At 42.3% G+C, this 13,972-nt stretch overlaps 1 protein-coding gene across 3 annotated transcripts in view; it reads left to right on the top strand.

The window, feature by feature from the left end:
- The first annotated feature begins 78 nt into the window (after positions 1 to 78).
- The window catches only part of SMAD2 (SMAD family member 2), a 49,504-nt gene continuing 35,610 nt past the window's right edge, over positions 79 to 13,972 (top strand). For 2 of the 3 annotated variants that reach the window (XM_027671639.1, XM_027671637.1), the window contains exons 1-2: positions 79 to 203; positions 10,964 to 11,256. In XM_027671639.1, coding sequence (XP_027527440.1) covers positions 11,021 to 11,256 — 236 coding nt within the window. In that variant the 5' untranslated portion in view covers positions 79 to 203; positions 10,964 to 11,020. The remainder of the gene's footprint in view (positions 204 to 10,963; positions 11,257 to 13,972) is intronic. The other variant, XM_027671638.1, reaches the window with a different exon arrangement.

Here is a 13,972-nt window from a genome sequence, read left to right as displayed (position 1 = left end):
TTGAAGTCACGGGAGGAGCGGCCAATGGGCGCGCTCTCCGCCTCACGGCGGGGGCGGGGCGTGCCGGGGGGGCGGGCGCAGGAGGGTAGAACTGAGGGGAGAGGCGGCGGCCCCGCGGTGCCCGGGTAGTGGCAGCGGGAGCGCAGGACACGGCAGGGCAGCAGCACTTCCAGACGGCTCTCGGCGGTTCCCGGTGCGTCCTGGTGCGTGGCGGGTCGGGGGTCGCTGCCCCGCGGGCTGCGCGGGCCTCGGGGCACCGTGCGGGCCTGGTGCCGGCGGGGCCGGGGGCGCCTCCCCGCGCCCGCAGCCCCTTTGTTGCGGAGGGGACAGGGATGGGTTATCCTGTTCACGGCTGGATAAGCCGCCCCGGGGTTGGTGGGGAGAACCAGGCTGTGCCCCTCGGGGTGTGTGTGGGAGGGAGGGAGGTAAAGAAGTTGTGCTGCTCCTTCTCTCCCCCCAGCACGCCCCGCTCCTTGCCTTCCTCCCTCCCCTCCCTCCGTGCCAGGTGCGTTTTCCTTGCAGGGGCTCGGGGAATATCCCGATCTCAGAGGGACCCACGAGGATCGTCGCCTCCGGCTCGGGACACCCCTGTGTGCCCGTGAGGGGTGCGGGGGGTCGGGGTTGGGGGTGCAGAAAGTTGGGAGCGAGTTGTGCTTTGGGATGGCGAGGCTTCATCTCACCCCTTTTGTCCGCCCCTCTCCTGGTCCGTGGGACGCACACGGGGCACGGGCTGCGGTCGGTGGGTTTATTCACCTGTGTGCTGCCAGAGGACGGGGTTAGGTGGGATGCTGGGGGGAAATTCCTGGCTGGGAGGGTGGCGAGGCCCTGGCACGGGTTGCCCAGAGGAGCTGTGGCAGCCCCCATGCCCTGGGTGTTGTTTGTAAACAAACATAACCTGCTAAGTGTTTGGTCTACCTGCGGGAAGTCGTGTCGTGATAAATGCCAGTGGTCGGTGGTGTTGCTGTGGAGTTCCTGTTTGTAATTTTTATTTTTCCTTTCTGTGGGGAGTGCAGGGGAAGAGGAAAAGTGCAGCTCAGTGTGGTCCTTTAGTCTTTGCTGTGGGAAAATAAAAGAAGGGGAAAAAGTGTGTGTGATGCGAGTGAGTGAAGAGCCCTTGTGATAGTCTGGGAGAGCTGTTGAACAGCTGGGATTCAGGTCTCACGTCTTTTTGGTTGTCTGTCACAGTTTTTGACTGAGAAAAGCCCAACACGTGTGTTGTGCCCTTTTCAAACGCTTTGCAAGTGGGATGGCACTAAGAAAAAGTTTTGCTTACTGGGTTTACCGAGACAAGTGCCTCTGAAAACGCTGCGCCTTGTGTGTATTGTGTGTAGAGCTCATGTTATCACAGCCCATGGTTATAAACGAGTAAGATTCCATCTGTAGCAAGAGGTTTGTAATAACAGCTTGTTAGGAGACCGCAGGTAACAGCAGGTTTGTCTTTTCTCAAGTGCTCCTCTCTTAGCCTGGAGAGCTGTACTTTCAGGCTGATTCATGACATTATTTCTGTGGGGGCTGGACCGTAGTGAGAGACTGATTAGTCCTTGCTCTGCTCTCCAGGCTGAGAAAGAAACACCTCCTAGTTGAGGTGGAAGGCTCCTCTTAGGACAGGGTTGCTGTTTGGACTTTCCAATACTTTTATGGCACTGTGGGTGCGTGAGGGGGTTATTTGTGTGCTTGTTCTGAGGCGCAGCCTTAAAACTTGTAAGGTTTACGAGCTCTGATGAATCCCAGGGGGGTGAGAATGTAACTAAGGGAGGTGCGTGTGCAGTCCCTTCCTCCCCCTCCGCTTAGCTCTGTTGTGATGAAAGATAATATTAGTTACAAATGCCTTTAAAAGGAGGAAAGGGAGGTCTCGCTTAAGGTGGTTTAAGGCTAAAGATGAGTCCGAGCACATATTGAACATCATGTTGGGATGTTAAATAGAGTAACCTGGCAGTTGGTTGTTGTTCTGCAGTTGTTTCTGTAGCTGTCGGTGTAACCTGACCCACACAAATGGCAGTGTTTGAAGATCCAGTTTTCTTTGTGGAAGAAGCTGGACTTGTGTGATAGAATCCTGAAGAGGAATTCATCAGCTTTCCCTGAGGTCCTGATTGATGGTAAAAGGGACACCAGAGTTGAAAAAGGGAGGTTAAATAATTGTTCTCTGAGCTGATCACTGCATTTCCTCCACCTGGCAGCTAGGTTCACCAGCAAAATTAAGCCAGCTGGAATTGCACAGCTGATCTCCAGATGAAAGGCCCTCCTGGGTCCTCCTTCATCATCCTCTTCCACTTGATCTTTCAGAAGTGTTGAGCACTAGTTGATATAATTGAGTTTATTGGAGCTCAAAAAAAAAATCCCTGCTCCCGAAAGCAACTTTAAAAAACAAACCTTGTTTCCATCTCTCTAATCCCTTTCCCACAAAAGTACTGGGAGAACAGGCTCTGTAGTAGGTTCTGGATAACAATGAACCTGAGCTCTGCTTGAGACTGAAGCAAATTCCTAAGTTTAGTTTGTACAAAGTACAGTACTCAAAGTTTTAATTATTATAAAAAGTATTCCAGAGTTTTCAAATGTATTCAGTGCTGCCTTAATGGTTGTACATGTAAATGCCCTGTAATTGAAAGCATCCATTTATGGGCCTGACTTGCTAAGCGAGCTGTAAATTCTGCTTTTCAGATTGGATTTAATGACTTTTATCATAAAGCCATAAACTGGTTGTGAACTGTGCTGAGAGGCAAACAATACCTAAGCTTACTTTGCCAAAATATTTGTAATTGTTGATTTGTTAAACTGAATTGCTGCAGGTCATGCGATGGGATTAGGTTTTTGTAATAGAATGGAGAGTACAGGCAGCCCTGTGTTCAATACTCTCTGGGCTAGAAGAAATTGGCTACTGCAGAAAACCTTCCTAAACGTTCCTCTCCACTTCCAGTAACAGAAACTCCGTTGCAAACAGTAAACCTCGTTCCAGATGACTTTTTATTCTGATTATTCGTGTTTGACAGTCATCATGTGAAGTTAGACCAAGCGGAGACTGCGGCAGAGCAGCTCCTGGGTCTTCTATCAGTTTAGTCTGGGGCTCAAGCTACATTTAATTACACTGTAGCAATATGAGCTTAACATCAGACACGAAACATAATTGAACTCCTCTTATCAAGGAGGTGTGGGACTGGCCTGTGTGCGGCACATTATACCGATGTTGAAAGTGAACTTGCATTAAGTAATTGTTAAATGCAATTGTTTGGGCTTTAACAAAGTGGAGTAGCTGCTAAGCTATGAACTGAAACAGGTACCTAGGTAACTGGTAAGCAGTTCTGTGAATATTCCTGTCAAATTTAGCCCAGGAGTATTTATTTTCTAAAATAATGAAGGTGACACTTGCCTGTTACACATGGAAAATTTTACTCAAAATTAATGAGGTGAGAAGGGCTTAAGCTGCCATGGTTTGGAGTGCTTATTCCCTACCTTTGTGGGCCTGTTCTGGCCTTTTAGTTTTAAGGAGCAATACTCTGACCTTGTTTATAATACTAAATAAGTGGAAGAAGTTTACAGCTTTGCAGAGGCAGGTGGATGGGCTGACTGCATCTATGGTAACTTTCCTCCTTTTCCATTCTAGGAGAGTTGGTAAAATACATTGATCCTTTTAGTAGTTTAATCAAAGGTCAGTAAAATTAACAACTCTTCCTTCTCATGTCCCGAGTTGCATGCAGTTTTAGTGTGCCACGAGTGCATGGGTTACATGGAGTGCTAATTTTTTAATAGCAATATACCTTTTCATTACCACATTTGGCTGTAATTTGAAGCAGCCGTTACTAATTGAAGAAAAATCCAAACTCTCAAGCTTTCATAATATCATAATTGTGCTTGTTTAGTTCTGTGCATGAGAAGTTTGAGTTTCCTCATTTGATTTATAATCAAGCTTCATGGAGCGAGCAAAGGGGGGAATAGTCTGCTTTCAAAATTCTGTTTTCAGTGAGCTATATAAAGGTAATACAGTTATGTGTAGTTTCAATATGCATTGCAATACTAGAGCATGGTAAACTTAAAAATTAGTGTGTAAATCAAGGCTGTGTATAGGCATGTTTCAAATTCTCCATCTAAAGTTGGCCTGGAGGAAGCATTTTCTTTGCTCCTGTGCTCTCAGGTCACAGCAGCGTGCTTTGAGCTCCATCAGCTCGTGTCAAAGCTGAACCAGGACCTTGGTGTCACTCCTCGGGGCTCTGGGCTGTGAGCTGGGCAGAGCCCCTTGGGGTGGGAACTCTCCAGAGCCACTCCCCTCACTGCTGGGCTAATTGGCTGGAAACCTTAACTGGGAGGTGAATCTGAGGGCACTGCCCAGTAGGGCTTGATTGCTTTTCCCCCAAAACAAAACCCCAAACACTCCTCTTCTCTGACCTGAGTGTGGGGAGGTAAGGTTGAGCACCATCTCACTTTCTTTTGTGGTTGTTCTTCAGAAAGGTGTCACAAAACCAGGTGCCTAATATTCACTTGTAGGGAACCTCAGAAGGCAGCTTTGGGAGGAGTTGTGGGTGCAATAGAAGAAGTGAAGTGTCTTCTCTTATCTGCTCCACTGAGAGATTTAAGCTTGAATGTGTTCTGTCTGAAAGGGAGAAGACTGGCTTTGATTTTGGTTTGAAGTTCATACAGAATTCAGGTGCACATTATGCACTTGATAAAATTGATAAAGAATCTTGTCCAGATTCCAGGATTAATGAAAAAAACATTGCCTTTGAAAAAAAGTCTCAAAAATGGGACTGAAATAGGGAGGAAATGAGCTTGTAGACTTTCTCTCAAATACCACAAATTATTTTCCTCGATCTTCTTTCCTCAGGAGCTTAACTTCTGTCCTCTTTACTCCAGAAGAGCTCTTGCAAATGAAATTCCTCTAAGCCAAAATACTTCTAGTAAAACCAGGAAAGATCAGATTTCTTTATTTCAAGTTTGGATGAATAAGCAGACTGATATGAAATATGTTGCATAAGGCTTTAGAATAAATTAGCTAGAAATCACTTGATATTTTTGGTAGCACCAGTGTGTTTATAGTATGTTCCAGACACTCAGGAAAGGAAAATTTCCCTTGAAGATTTTAGTCTGCTAGCATGCTGCCCTTAAGGTTTTCTTCATCTTTTATGCTTAGTTATTGCTGGGATCATGGGCTTAATATTTAATACTTGTTCCAGAGAACCACAGTAGAGTGGAATAATAGCAGACATGACTCAAACTATGACTTTAGAAGTTGCCAACTATGACACTGTTTGACCAGCCATAGAAACACGTGTGCATCAGGGAGCAGAGATATGCTGCAAGGGCAGGGATGAAGCAAATACCACCAAAATTGGGCAGTTTGTAGCTTTTCCAGTATTAATCTGTTGGGAATTACAGCACATGCTCCCTGTGTTCCAGCAATCTAAATAAACTCTTGTACCTCTCTGGGCAACAGTAAGAACCCCTTGAGTATTCAAAGCTGCAGTTTGAAGGCAAAATCCAGAGATGGATTTGGGATGGAAAGGGATAAAATGGAAGTTTTGTGCTATGGAATGCACTGTTGCCTTGGTACTACTAGTTCAACTACAGTTGAGCTTGGAAAAGGATCTTGAAAATCTCCCTGCAGTTACCCACAGAGTCCCTGAGTGTTGGTGTGTTGTAGAGGAAACTGGAAATAGTACACAAGAATTTAAAAAGATTGAGATTTGGGCTGTGGCATTGGGCCTGAGTAGAAGAGAGTGAGCCAAGGGGAGACAATGCAAAGGGTAAGTGATGGCAAAGCACATCAGAGGTCCTTAAAAGCAAAGACTGTAAATGGGAGCTCAGTTTTTTGAGGTGATTGGCTGTTAGCTACAAAAAAATTGCAAAAAAATAATATTGCAAGAGAGGATATTATGTATTTAATCTTATGCCATTTTAGCAGTGTGGAAATGTTTCTTGCAGCATTGGCAAATCTTGGTTTTGGGGTGCATTTTGGGGAAAAGCATCTTATATTTTCTTTTTTCTTTTTTTTTAGTGGATGAAGAATGTGTCCCAGGCAAAAAAAATAGGGCAATGTTTTTAGCAGGAGGCTACTGTCAGCAGTGATGGTGTATGAGGGAGCTGTTCTTTATGAGATCAAAACTCCCTATATCACTATATCCATTTGAAGGTAAAAGTTACAGTTGATGAATTGAAATGGGATTTGCTGGTCAAACATGAGCTTTAACAGTAACTCCTAAACCCATTAGTATAAACAAGGTGTCTCTGAGACTGTCTGAGTGGGTACAGTTATAACCCAACACAGGTCCAGGGCTCCTCATTTTTATTTGAGCTCCTGCCACATGTTCAGCAGCAGACACAGGCACCCTGCCTTCTACCTCCAGTTCCTCAAGGGGTGTGAATTTCTGTCTTTGCACTTTTTATTTAAATTATTGTGTTGGGAGATTTAGGATAATGTGACCAAAAAGATAAGTGCAAAGATAACCTTAGACTGATACAATTTTTTTCTGTGGTCTTTAGATCTGTCCTTATGCAGAGTCTTCAAGTACTTGTGATTTAATTGAAGTAGTAAAGCTTTCAGACTTGATATCTGTCCAGAGGAGCATCCCAAACTGTGCTAGCTGTGTTAGGGTACTTTCCTTGAGACAAAAGTCTGAGAGCCCTCTGTTTCAGGGAGGGACGTGATTCAAGTGTACAGAATCATGAAGCTTGCAGACCAGATGAACACAAACGGTTCTTCAGCAAACTTGCAATGGTAGAACAAGAGTCACTTTCTGAAACTAGGGAGGGAATAAATTAAATTACTGAAAGTAGTTCTTTTGACAGTGGGCAGTTCAATACTAGTGCAGCGTGCCACAAGAGGTTGTGAAGGCACGTTCAAAAAGTTGTTCGGTGGATCTGTGGACAGCGAGTCCATAAATGGCTGCTGAAGGGAATAAGTAGGAATGTGGCCTTTAATTTTGTGTTGTAACAGTTTGAGATGCTGAAGAATTATGAGGAGAGTACAGAAAACAGCCAAGTTCACATACTTTCCTTGATTAGCGTATCTTTTTGCCACCATTGGAGATGGAGCACTAGGCTGGATGCACCATTACTGCTTTTCTTTCAAAATCTACATTTATCCAAATTGCCCATGATTCAACCTAACTGTGCCTTACAGTTTGCACTGTCTAGTCTAGTCTTGGAGCAGACTGCTATTTTATTTTTTTTTCATAAACTAGCTGAAATACTCTCCTGTGAGTACTCATCACAATCAGCTGAAGTATTAAGCTGAGTGAAGTCCTGTCCTACTTGTGTCACATTCTCTCTGCTCACCCTTTGAAAGATACAGGGCCACTACTGGAATAACTTGGTGAAATTCTTACTGATACTCCTGGCAAATCCCTGACATGGCAAAACAATAGCTAGAAGGAAGAAGTTAGTTTAAGCCTCCCAGACTCTTGGTCTGCAGCTGTGTATGTTGTGTTTTTGTTAAATAGCTGCGAAGCTGCAGAAAAATCATTGTTATAAAGGGCTCTTTAAATGTGTCCCTTTGTGTTTTGTTATTTTTTTTTTTAAAGGTAATTTTCACGGGGGTGGCAAATCTGCTTTTACTTTCTGACATCTACAGGAGCTGGATGAACACACATCTATAAGGCAACTAGCTAGAATTAAATATAACATCTGGAAATTTCGGGTTAGTTAGATCTGAGCTTACAGTCGTTTGGAAATGAGAAAAGAAGGATTTGGGGGTTTTGCCTCTGAGTATGTCAAAATAGTATGAGAGTTCAAATATAAAGAAAAACTGAAATATGTAGAATTTCTAAATTCTTTCCTGCTCCAGGACTTAAATCATTCAATGTGCATTTGAAGCAGAAAGGCAAATCTTGGTTTAAAAAAAAAGGCACCAGAAAATACACAAAATTTTATACATATATATATATATAAATCAGTCTTAAGAGAGAAAATACTGCAGAATTGGACACCTCATCACAAGGAGTATTGTAAAGCAAAAAAACCCCTCATATTGCAAATAAGAGGGGATATTACATATTTAATCTGAGAATGTTTGGAGGGTTTGGAACAATAGGCTCTGAAAGACAGGCCACTTACCACCTTGGTGGTAAATGAGACCCTTCTGAAGTGTGTGTTTCTTGAGGCTGACAATCAAAGGAGTGTTCTGTGGCACTGAAAGGTGTCAGATTTGAAGCTAAAGCACAGGAAATACTCAAGTGTCAGTGAGCTCTGTAAAAAGGAGAATAACTGGTGAGTGGATCAGCAGTGATAGTTGTACTTGGTTGCCTACATCTGTCACCACTGAATTTAATGTTCAGGTATTACACCATCAGTTGCTGCTGTTTTAGAATGCGATCTTTAAAGCCTGTCCCTTTTGGTTTGGTCTTTCTGAGTTTCGTGTGTGCCTGTGAAGCATCCAGTGTTGTCCTTGCTCAAAGGCTGGAGCCTTTTTTTATGAAGCTGAGTGGCTGCTGCTCCCTGTTTTAGAAACCGTGTTCCTTAAACCAGCAGGGGCCACGCAAGCCTCCTATTTCATCTCTGGAGCTACTCAGGGTGCTTATTAGGGGTCTGATGTGTTTCACTGCTAGGCCCTTGAACAGTTCAGAACGTGTCAGGCTGCTTAGTTTGGTTTTGTCACCAGAATAAATGGTCTAAATTAAAGCACATTTCCAGTGATGCAGTCAACACCAGCACTGCATTTGAAGGCTGGGACTGGAGTCCTTCCACACTCCTGTAACTCATCTGACATCACCTAGGGTACTTCAGTACCATGTGTGAGCAACTTCTTAACTTGAAAGAGAACTAACTCAGCAAAACCCACAAAATTAAACTGTTTTACTTTAGTTGGCTGAGGACATTAGCACTGGTGCTGAGGTGATGATGGGGAAAAAAGGAAGGAGAACTAGGCTGCCTGTGGCACGTAGGTGTTGTGTTGGCTTGACTCCTTGTGAAACTGTACCTCTACTGTCCTAGTCAGTGTTTAATTAAAAAATGTTGGCTATTGAGTTTATTTTTCTTGTTTGCTGTAACCAGGGCTCCAGTGCAATGCTTTTACAGGTAGCAAAACTTGCAGTTTGAAATACTGGGGACAAATTCGATAGTAATTTAACATTATAGGAAGACTAAAAGTTCTTTATAGTCTTGTGTGAAAATAAATGCTTTGACTTTTTACTAAGGCCTATGCTGACAAGACATGGAGCAACAGTTTGAAACTGAGGGTCGATTTAGATTGGATGTAAGGAAGAAACTCTTCTCTCTGAGCACGGGGAGGCGCTGGCACAGGTTCCCTGGAGAAGCTGTGGCTGCCCCATCCCTGGAAGTGTTCAAGGCCAGGTTGGATTTTGCTTTGAGCAACCTGTTCCACTGGAAAGTGCCCCTGCCCATGGCAGGGGGGGTTGGAACGAGGTGTTTTCTAATGCTCCCTTCTAACCCAAACCATTCAGTGATTCTGTGATTTAGGATAGAGTATTTGCATAAAGTTACCAGTGTTGATCTTGAGTCCCTGTTAATTGGAACCTCTATCTCCTGGACCCCAGAAAATTACATTTCTTGCTTCAGCCATATCTTTAGGTGCTCTGAGAAGCTGGTTTATGGAGGTATAATTTCTTTGAAACTGAAATGTCATGCCCTACTGAATGCTCTGTTTTGTGGAAGTTGAGAAGTTATGATTTAAAGTTACCAGTAGAATATAATCTAGTGTTTGTTGACTTGGTTCTCCCTGAAACTGCAAAGATGTGACAAGGCATAAATTGGCCATGAACACTGTAGGCTGAAGTATCCCAAATCATGTTTTGGAGATGGGAAACTTTAGTAAGGTGAAGTTGGTGTATATTGGATAGATGTGGAGAGTGCACCTCTATGGGTTGGAGGGGCACGTAAGCTGCCTTCAAAGCTCAACTCAAGGACCGTGAAGGTGATGTTAACTTTTAGCTAAAACAAGGTATTTTCAGCTGACTGAACTAACTTGGAAATAAGGTAACTTTCCGGAGTTCAAATACCCATTTACTGCCTGGAAATAAGATAATTTTTGACTTCAACTTCTATCCATAGGAACATTAATGTCCTCAAGCAATTTCTAACAGCTGTCTGCCTGTTGGTTTTAGAAGTTACATTTTAAGACCTAAAACTGGCCTAATGGAAGCTGCAAAAACAAATGGCTATCATTTCTCTTCTAAACAATTTGAAGTGCATGTTGCAGTGAATGCTACACATAGCTCAAGTTTCAGCATTCATTTTAATATTTCATTTTATATAAATATCATGATCAGGTAGTTACACTGAATGAAAGGCTATCCAAGTTGAAAAGTTCTACTACTCAGGTGCGTGCCAACTAAGATTTTATCTGTTGTTTATTAAATTTTGAAAGACATGATGATTTTAAGTGCTGACAGTTGAGAAAATTCATTATTATAGGCCATTGGACTCTAGATGGGAATAAGTTTATCACCAGACTTATTAGTGAGTTTGAAATTGGCATCCACTGTGGAACAAAAATTGGTAGTTATTCAAAACGTGACAAACAAAATGGGAAAAGAAAGGTTTGGGAGATGGCTGGCTGTTGGAAGAGTTCTCTCAAGCCATAGTGACTAAATGATGTTCGGAACACAATTTCACTTGCTAAATTAAATTGGAGTTGGGCGGAACGTGCATATATATTTATGCAATTTGTCAGTGACTTGTGGAAAATATTAATAAATGACTAAAACCAGCCAGTCTAGGTGCAAAGCTAGAGTCAAGTTACCTTGTGTATTTGCTGAAGTTTGCTTTAGTCGGGAAAGACCTCAGGAAAAATTACATGTCTAGTCCAACAGTAACCTTAGTCTGCATTAACTTTTGAAGAGTCTGTAGCAAACTTGAACTTTATCGATGAAATACCTCCTAACCGTGATGATACTACTTCTGAACCGTTTATCTGACTTGTTTTGGGATGCAGTGCCCTATGCCATTTGGTAACCAGGGAGGTGTTTGTTTCACATGAAACCTCAGTTCTAACTTGTCTTGTTTTGGTTTGTGTTTTTAGGGATTGGACGGAGCTCTCTAACTTATTGCCTGCTGAGTGTTGTGTCTGCTGAAAGTCATGTCATCCATACTGCCATTCACTCCACCAGTTGTGAAGAGACTTCTGGGGTGGAAAAAGTCTGCTGGTGGCTCTGGAGGGGCCGGTGGTGGTGAGCAGAATGGTCAGGAAGAAAAGTGGTGTGAAAAAGCAGTGAAAAGCTTGGTCAAGAAGCTGAAGAAAACTGGACAGCTGGATGAGCTTGAGAAGGCAATTACCACTCAGAATTGCAATACAAAATGTGTGACAATACCAAGGTAAGTGCTGTTGTGTTTGAAGTTGTTACAACCACTTAAGAAATGACTAAATGTACGTTTAGGCTATCTGTGAACAAATCACTAAAAAAATCAGTTGCATGCTTTTGATTCTTTAAAAATTATTTAAAACCTATATTGGATTTTTATAGTGCTTGCTTATAACTGAATCACATTTTTTGTGAAGTCACAATTTCTTTTCATTTCACTTTTCATTACTATGTAGATTTCTGTTTGTGTGTGTTCTAGTGCTGCCTAACACAGCTCTTAGTTTGTAGCACTGCCTTATGCTGTTATTTAATAACCTTGTCTACAATCGGGTAGGGGGGGCATACCTGAACCGACACTTTCACTTAAAAAAAAAAAAAGACTAGTTTTTCCTTGGTCAACACTTCAGTCATCTAATTACTTTCAGTTGTATCTGGTAGTTTCATTTAAATTGCACAAGCTGCCTCCATTCTCCCTTTTGAAGGGGAATTTTATCTTTGGAGGCAGGTTGTCTGAAGACCAGTTTATTTACTGTAATTATTGTAATTGTTTAATGAAAATGCTTTTTGTTTAATAACCTGGGGTATTTCTAGAATTGCTTTTCTGCTTCTGTATGTATAAACATTTAGGTGAACGACTCGTATTTTACCCCTTTGACTTTCTCAGCTTAATTCATAGCAACTGCTGTGCGAGAGCAAGGGTGATGTTTGTAAGTATAATGCAGTCTGCTCTCGATTCATGTTGCACAGAAATCCCACTGAGGTGCCCAAGCAAGCTCGTTATGTGTGACAGAAATATCAAGTCACTTCACAGGTGTGTTTTTCTATGAAAAAGTGGGAGGATCTGGTGGCACAGGAGTATTCTGGGCACTTAGCCACTTGACACTTACATGATTTCTAGGGGAGACAAAATGTGTCTGGTTTATGAACTTTTTTTCTGTATGAGCACATTCATCCCAGCTACTTTTATACTTTGTACTAATCATAGCGCAAACTAGATCTGACTGGTGTCAGTAATGATTTCCATATATCAAATGTGTTATAGCTGTTATCTGATAATCGTTTCAGCATTCTCTTTTAGATTTGACACAGCTGTCTGAGAAAGGCATGAGTATGCTCTGAATGAATGGCTACTTCAATTCTGTTCTTTTTCTCTTCCCTTCACCTTTTGTTTCTAATGCTGCCCTCTGCTTGTGTTTTCTTCTCTAGAGTAGTCCCAAAATCCTCTGAGTTTCCCTTCTGCTTTCTTCCTTTTGCCAGGTGAAAAACAATCAATAATAAAATATTAGTGCTTTCTTGTCTTAGTGTATATCAGCAGACTAAGATTTGAACCTGTAGGGATATATATTTATTGAGATGACTCTGTGTATTTAGCAACTCTTCGCTACGACAAAGATGAAGTGCTTAACTGGAAGGTGTTTCATATGACAGCAGTTAAATCTGCCTCACAGAGATTCACTTGATACAAAATGGGCCTCTAGATTCTAGAGCTCTTAGACTTTCTAGAGCTCTCCCACAGGGATATTGGGGCAGTAAATATTGCTACTTCAGAAGGATAGTTGTCTACATTGAATTTTTTTAGAAGATCCAGACAATAGGCTAATAGATCACTATTTTTAAGCAGTAGTATGCCTGCATGGCCTTTTGTGTTAAAGTAGACATAGTAAATAATTCCTTAAAATGGAGTAAGAAGCTGTGCTGTACTCTGTGACCAGCAGTTCTTGCTGGGCTGTGATGTACTGTTCTCCTCTATCCTCCAGTCAGCTGTAAAAAGGACTGGACCTGGGTTTCACTCCTCTTGAGTACCTTGGGAGTAAACCAGGAAGAGCTCTTCAGTGATGTTGGCTATTATACAAGGTTGAATTTTAAACTAAGAAATGGCTTTGGTATTAATAGGTGAGATGATACCAGGGTTGCCAGCAGTGCTTTAGAGAATTTTTGAGTTTCATACTTGGCTTTTGAACTGTTGGTATTATTTCAATTTGACAGCAGTAGTCTGGGTTCCCAAGAAGTAACGAATGTCAACTCAGTACTGTAATGACTTCTTGGAGATTCTTGTTCTTGGATTTAGTAAGTTAATGAAACCACTGCTTGAGTCCCACTTTAATGAATGTCTTAAAGATCTGCAGATCAGCAGGGATAAATAATAAAATGCTGAATTTGAAACTTTTTTCCTTCCTAGTCAGCAGGAAGTTTGTGGTGCCGAGCTGCTGAGATGCAGTTCTGATGTGACAGCTGGGCTAGCTTTCCTAATGTTGTTCTGCTTGGGGAGGGGTTTTATGTGTGTTGGGTTTTTTTAGCCAGCTTTAGTTTTACTCATTAATGCTGTTTAATCTGGTGTAGATACTGACAAGTGTTGTGGGATGCTTCTCTTTGCCACTCTTCACATTATTCCCTCTACAGAAGTTTCAGTTGTGGTTTCACAAGTTTCTGGTCCCCTTGGAGGTTTCCAGGGTTTGATGCAGCATTAAACTCTAGTATACTTTCTTCATCATTGAAACCTTAAGCAGCTAAACTTCTACAAGCTTTTCTCAAAACTGAGAGCAGTTTGAACAGAAGTTGTATTAAATCACCTCTTCAGGAATCTGCATTTCTTACTGTATGTCATCCATAATCGTGCTGAGCTAAGAGTTGTGCCGCTTCTGTGTGGTTTGTCAAGGTGACTGCACACTAAGGGAGGCTGATCCTGTGTGTACTACACAGAAGCTGCTCATGTGGTAATTAACACAACT

This window comes from Neopelma chrysocephalum, unplaced genomic scaffold (assembly GCF_003984885.1).
Source record: "Neopelma chrysocephalum unplaced genomic scaffold, ASM398488v2 Primary Assembly neopelma1_97116, whole genome shotgun sequence".
Classification (NCBI taxonomy): domain Eukaryota; kingdom Metazoa; phylum Chordata; class Aves; order Passeriformes; family Pipridae; genus Neopelma; species Neopelma chrysocephalum.
Note: the sequence above shows the minus strand (reverse complement) of the source record. Positions and strands in the feature narration are given on the sequence as shown.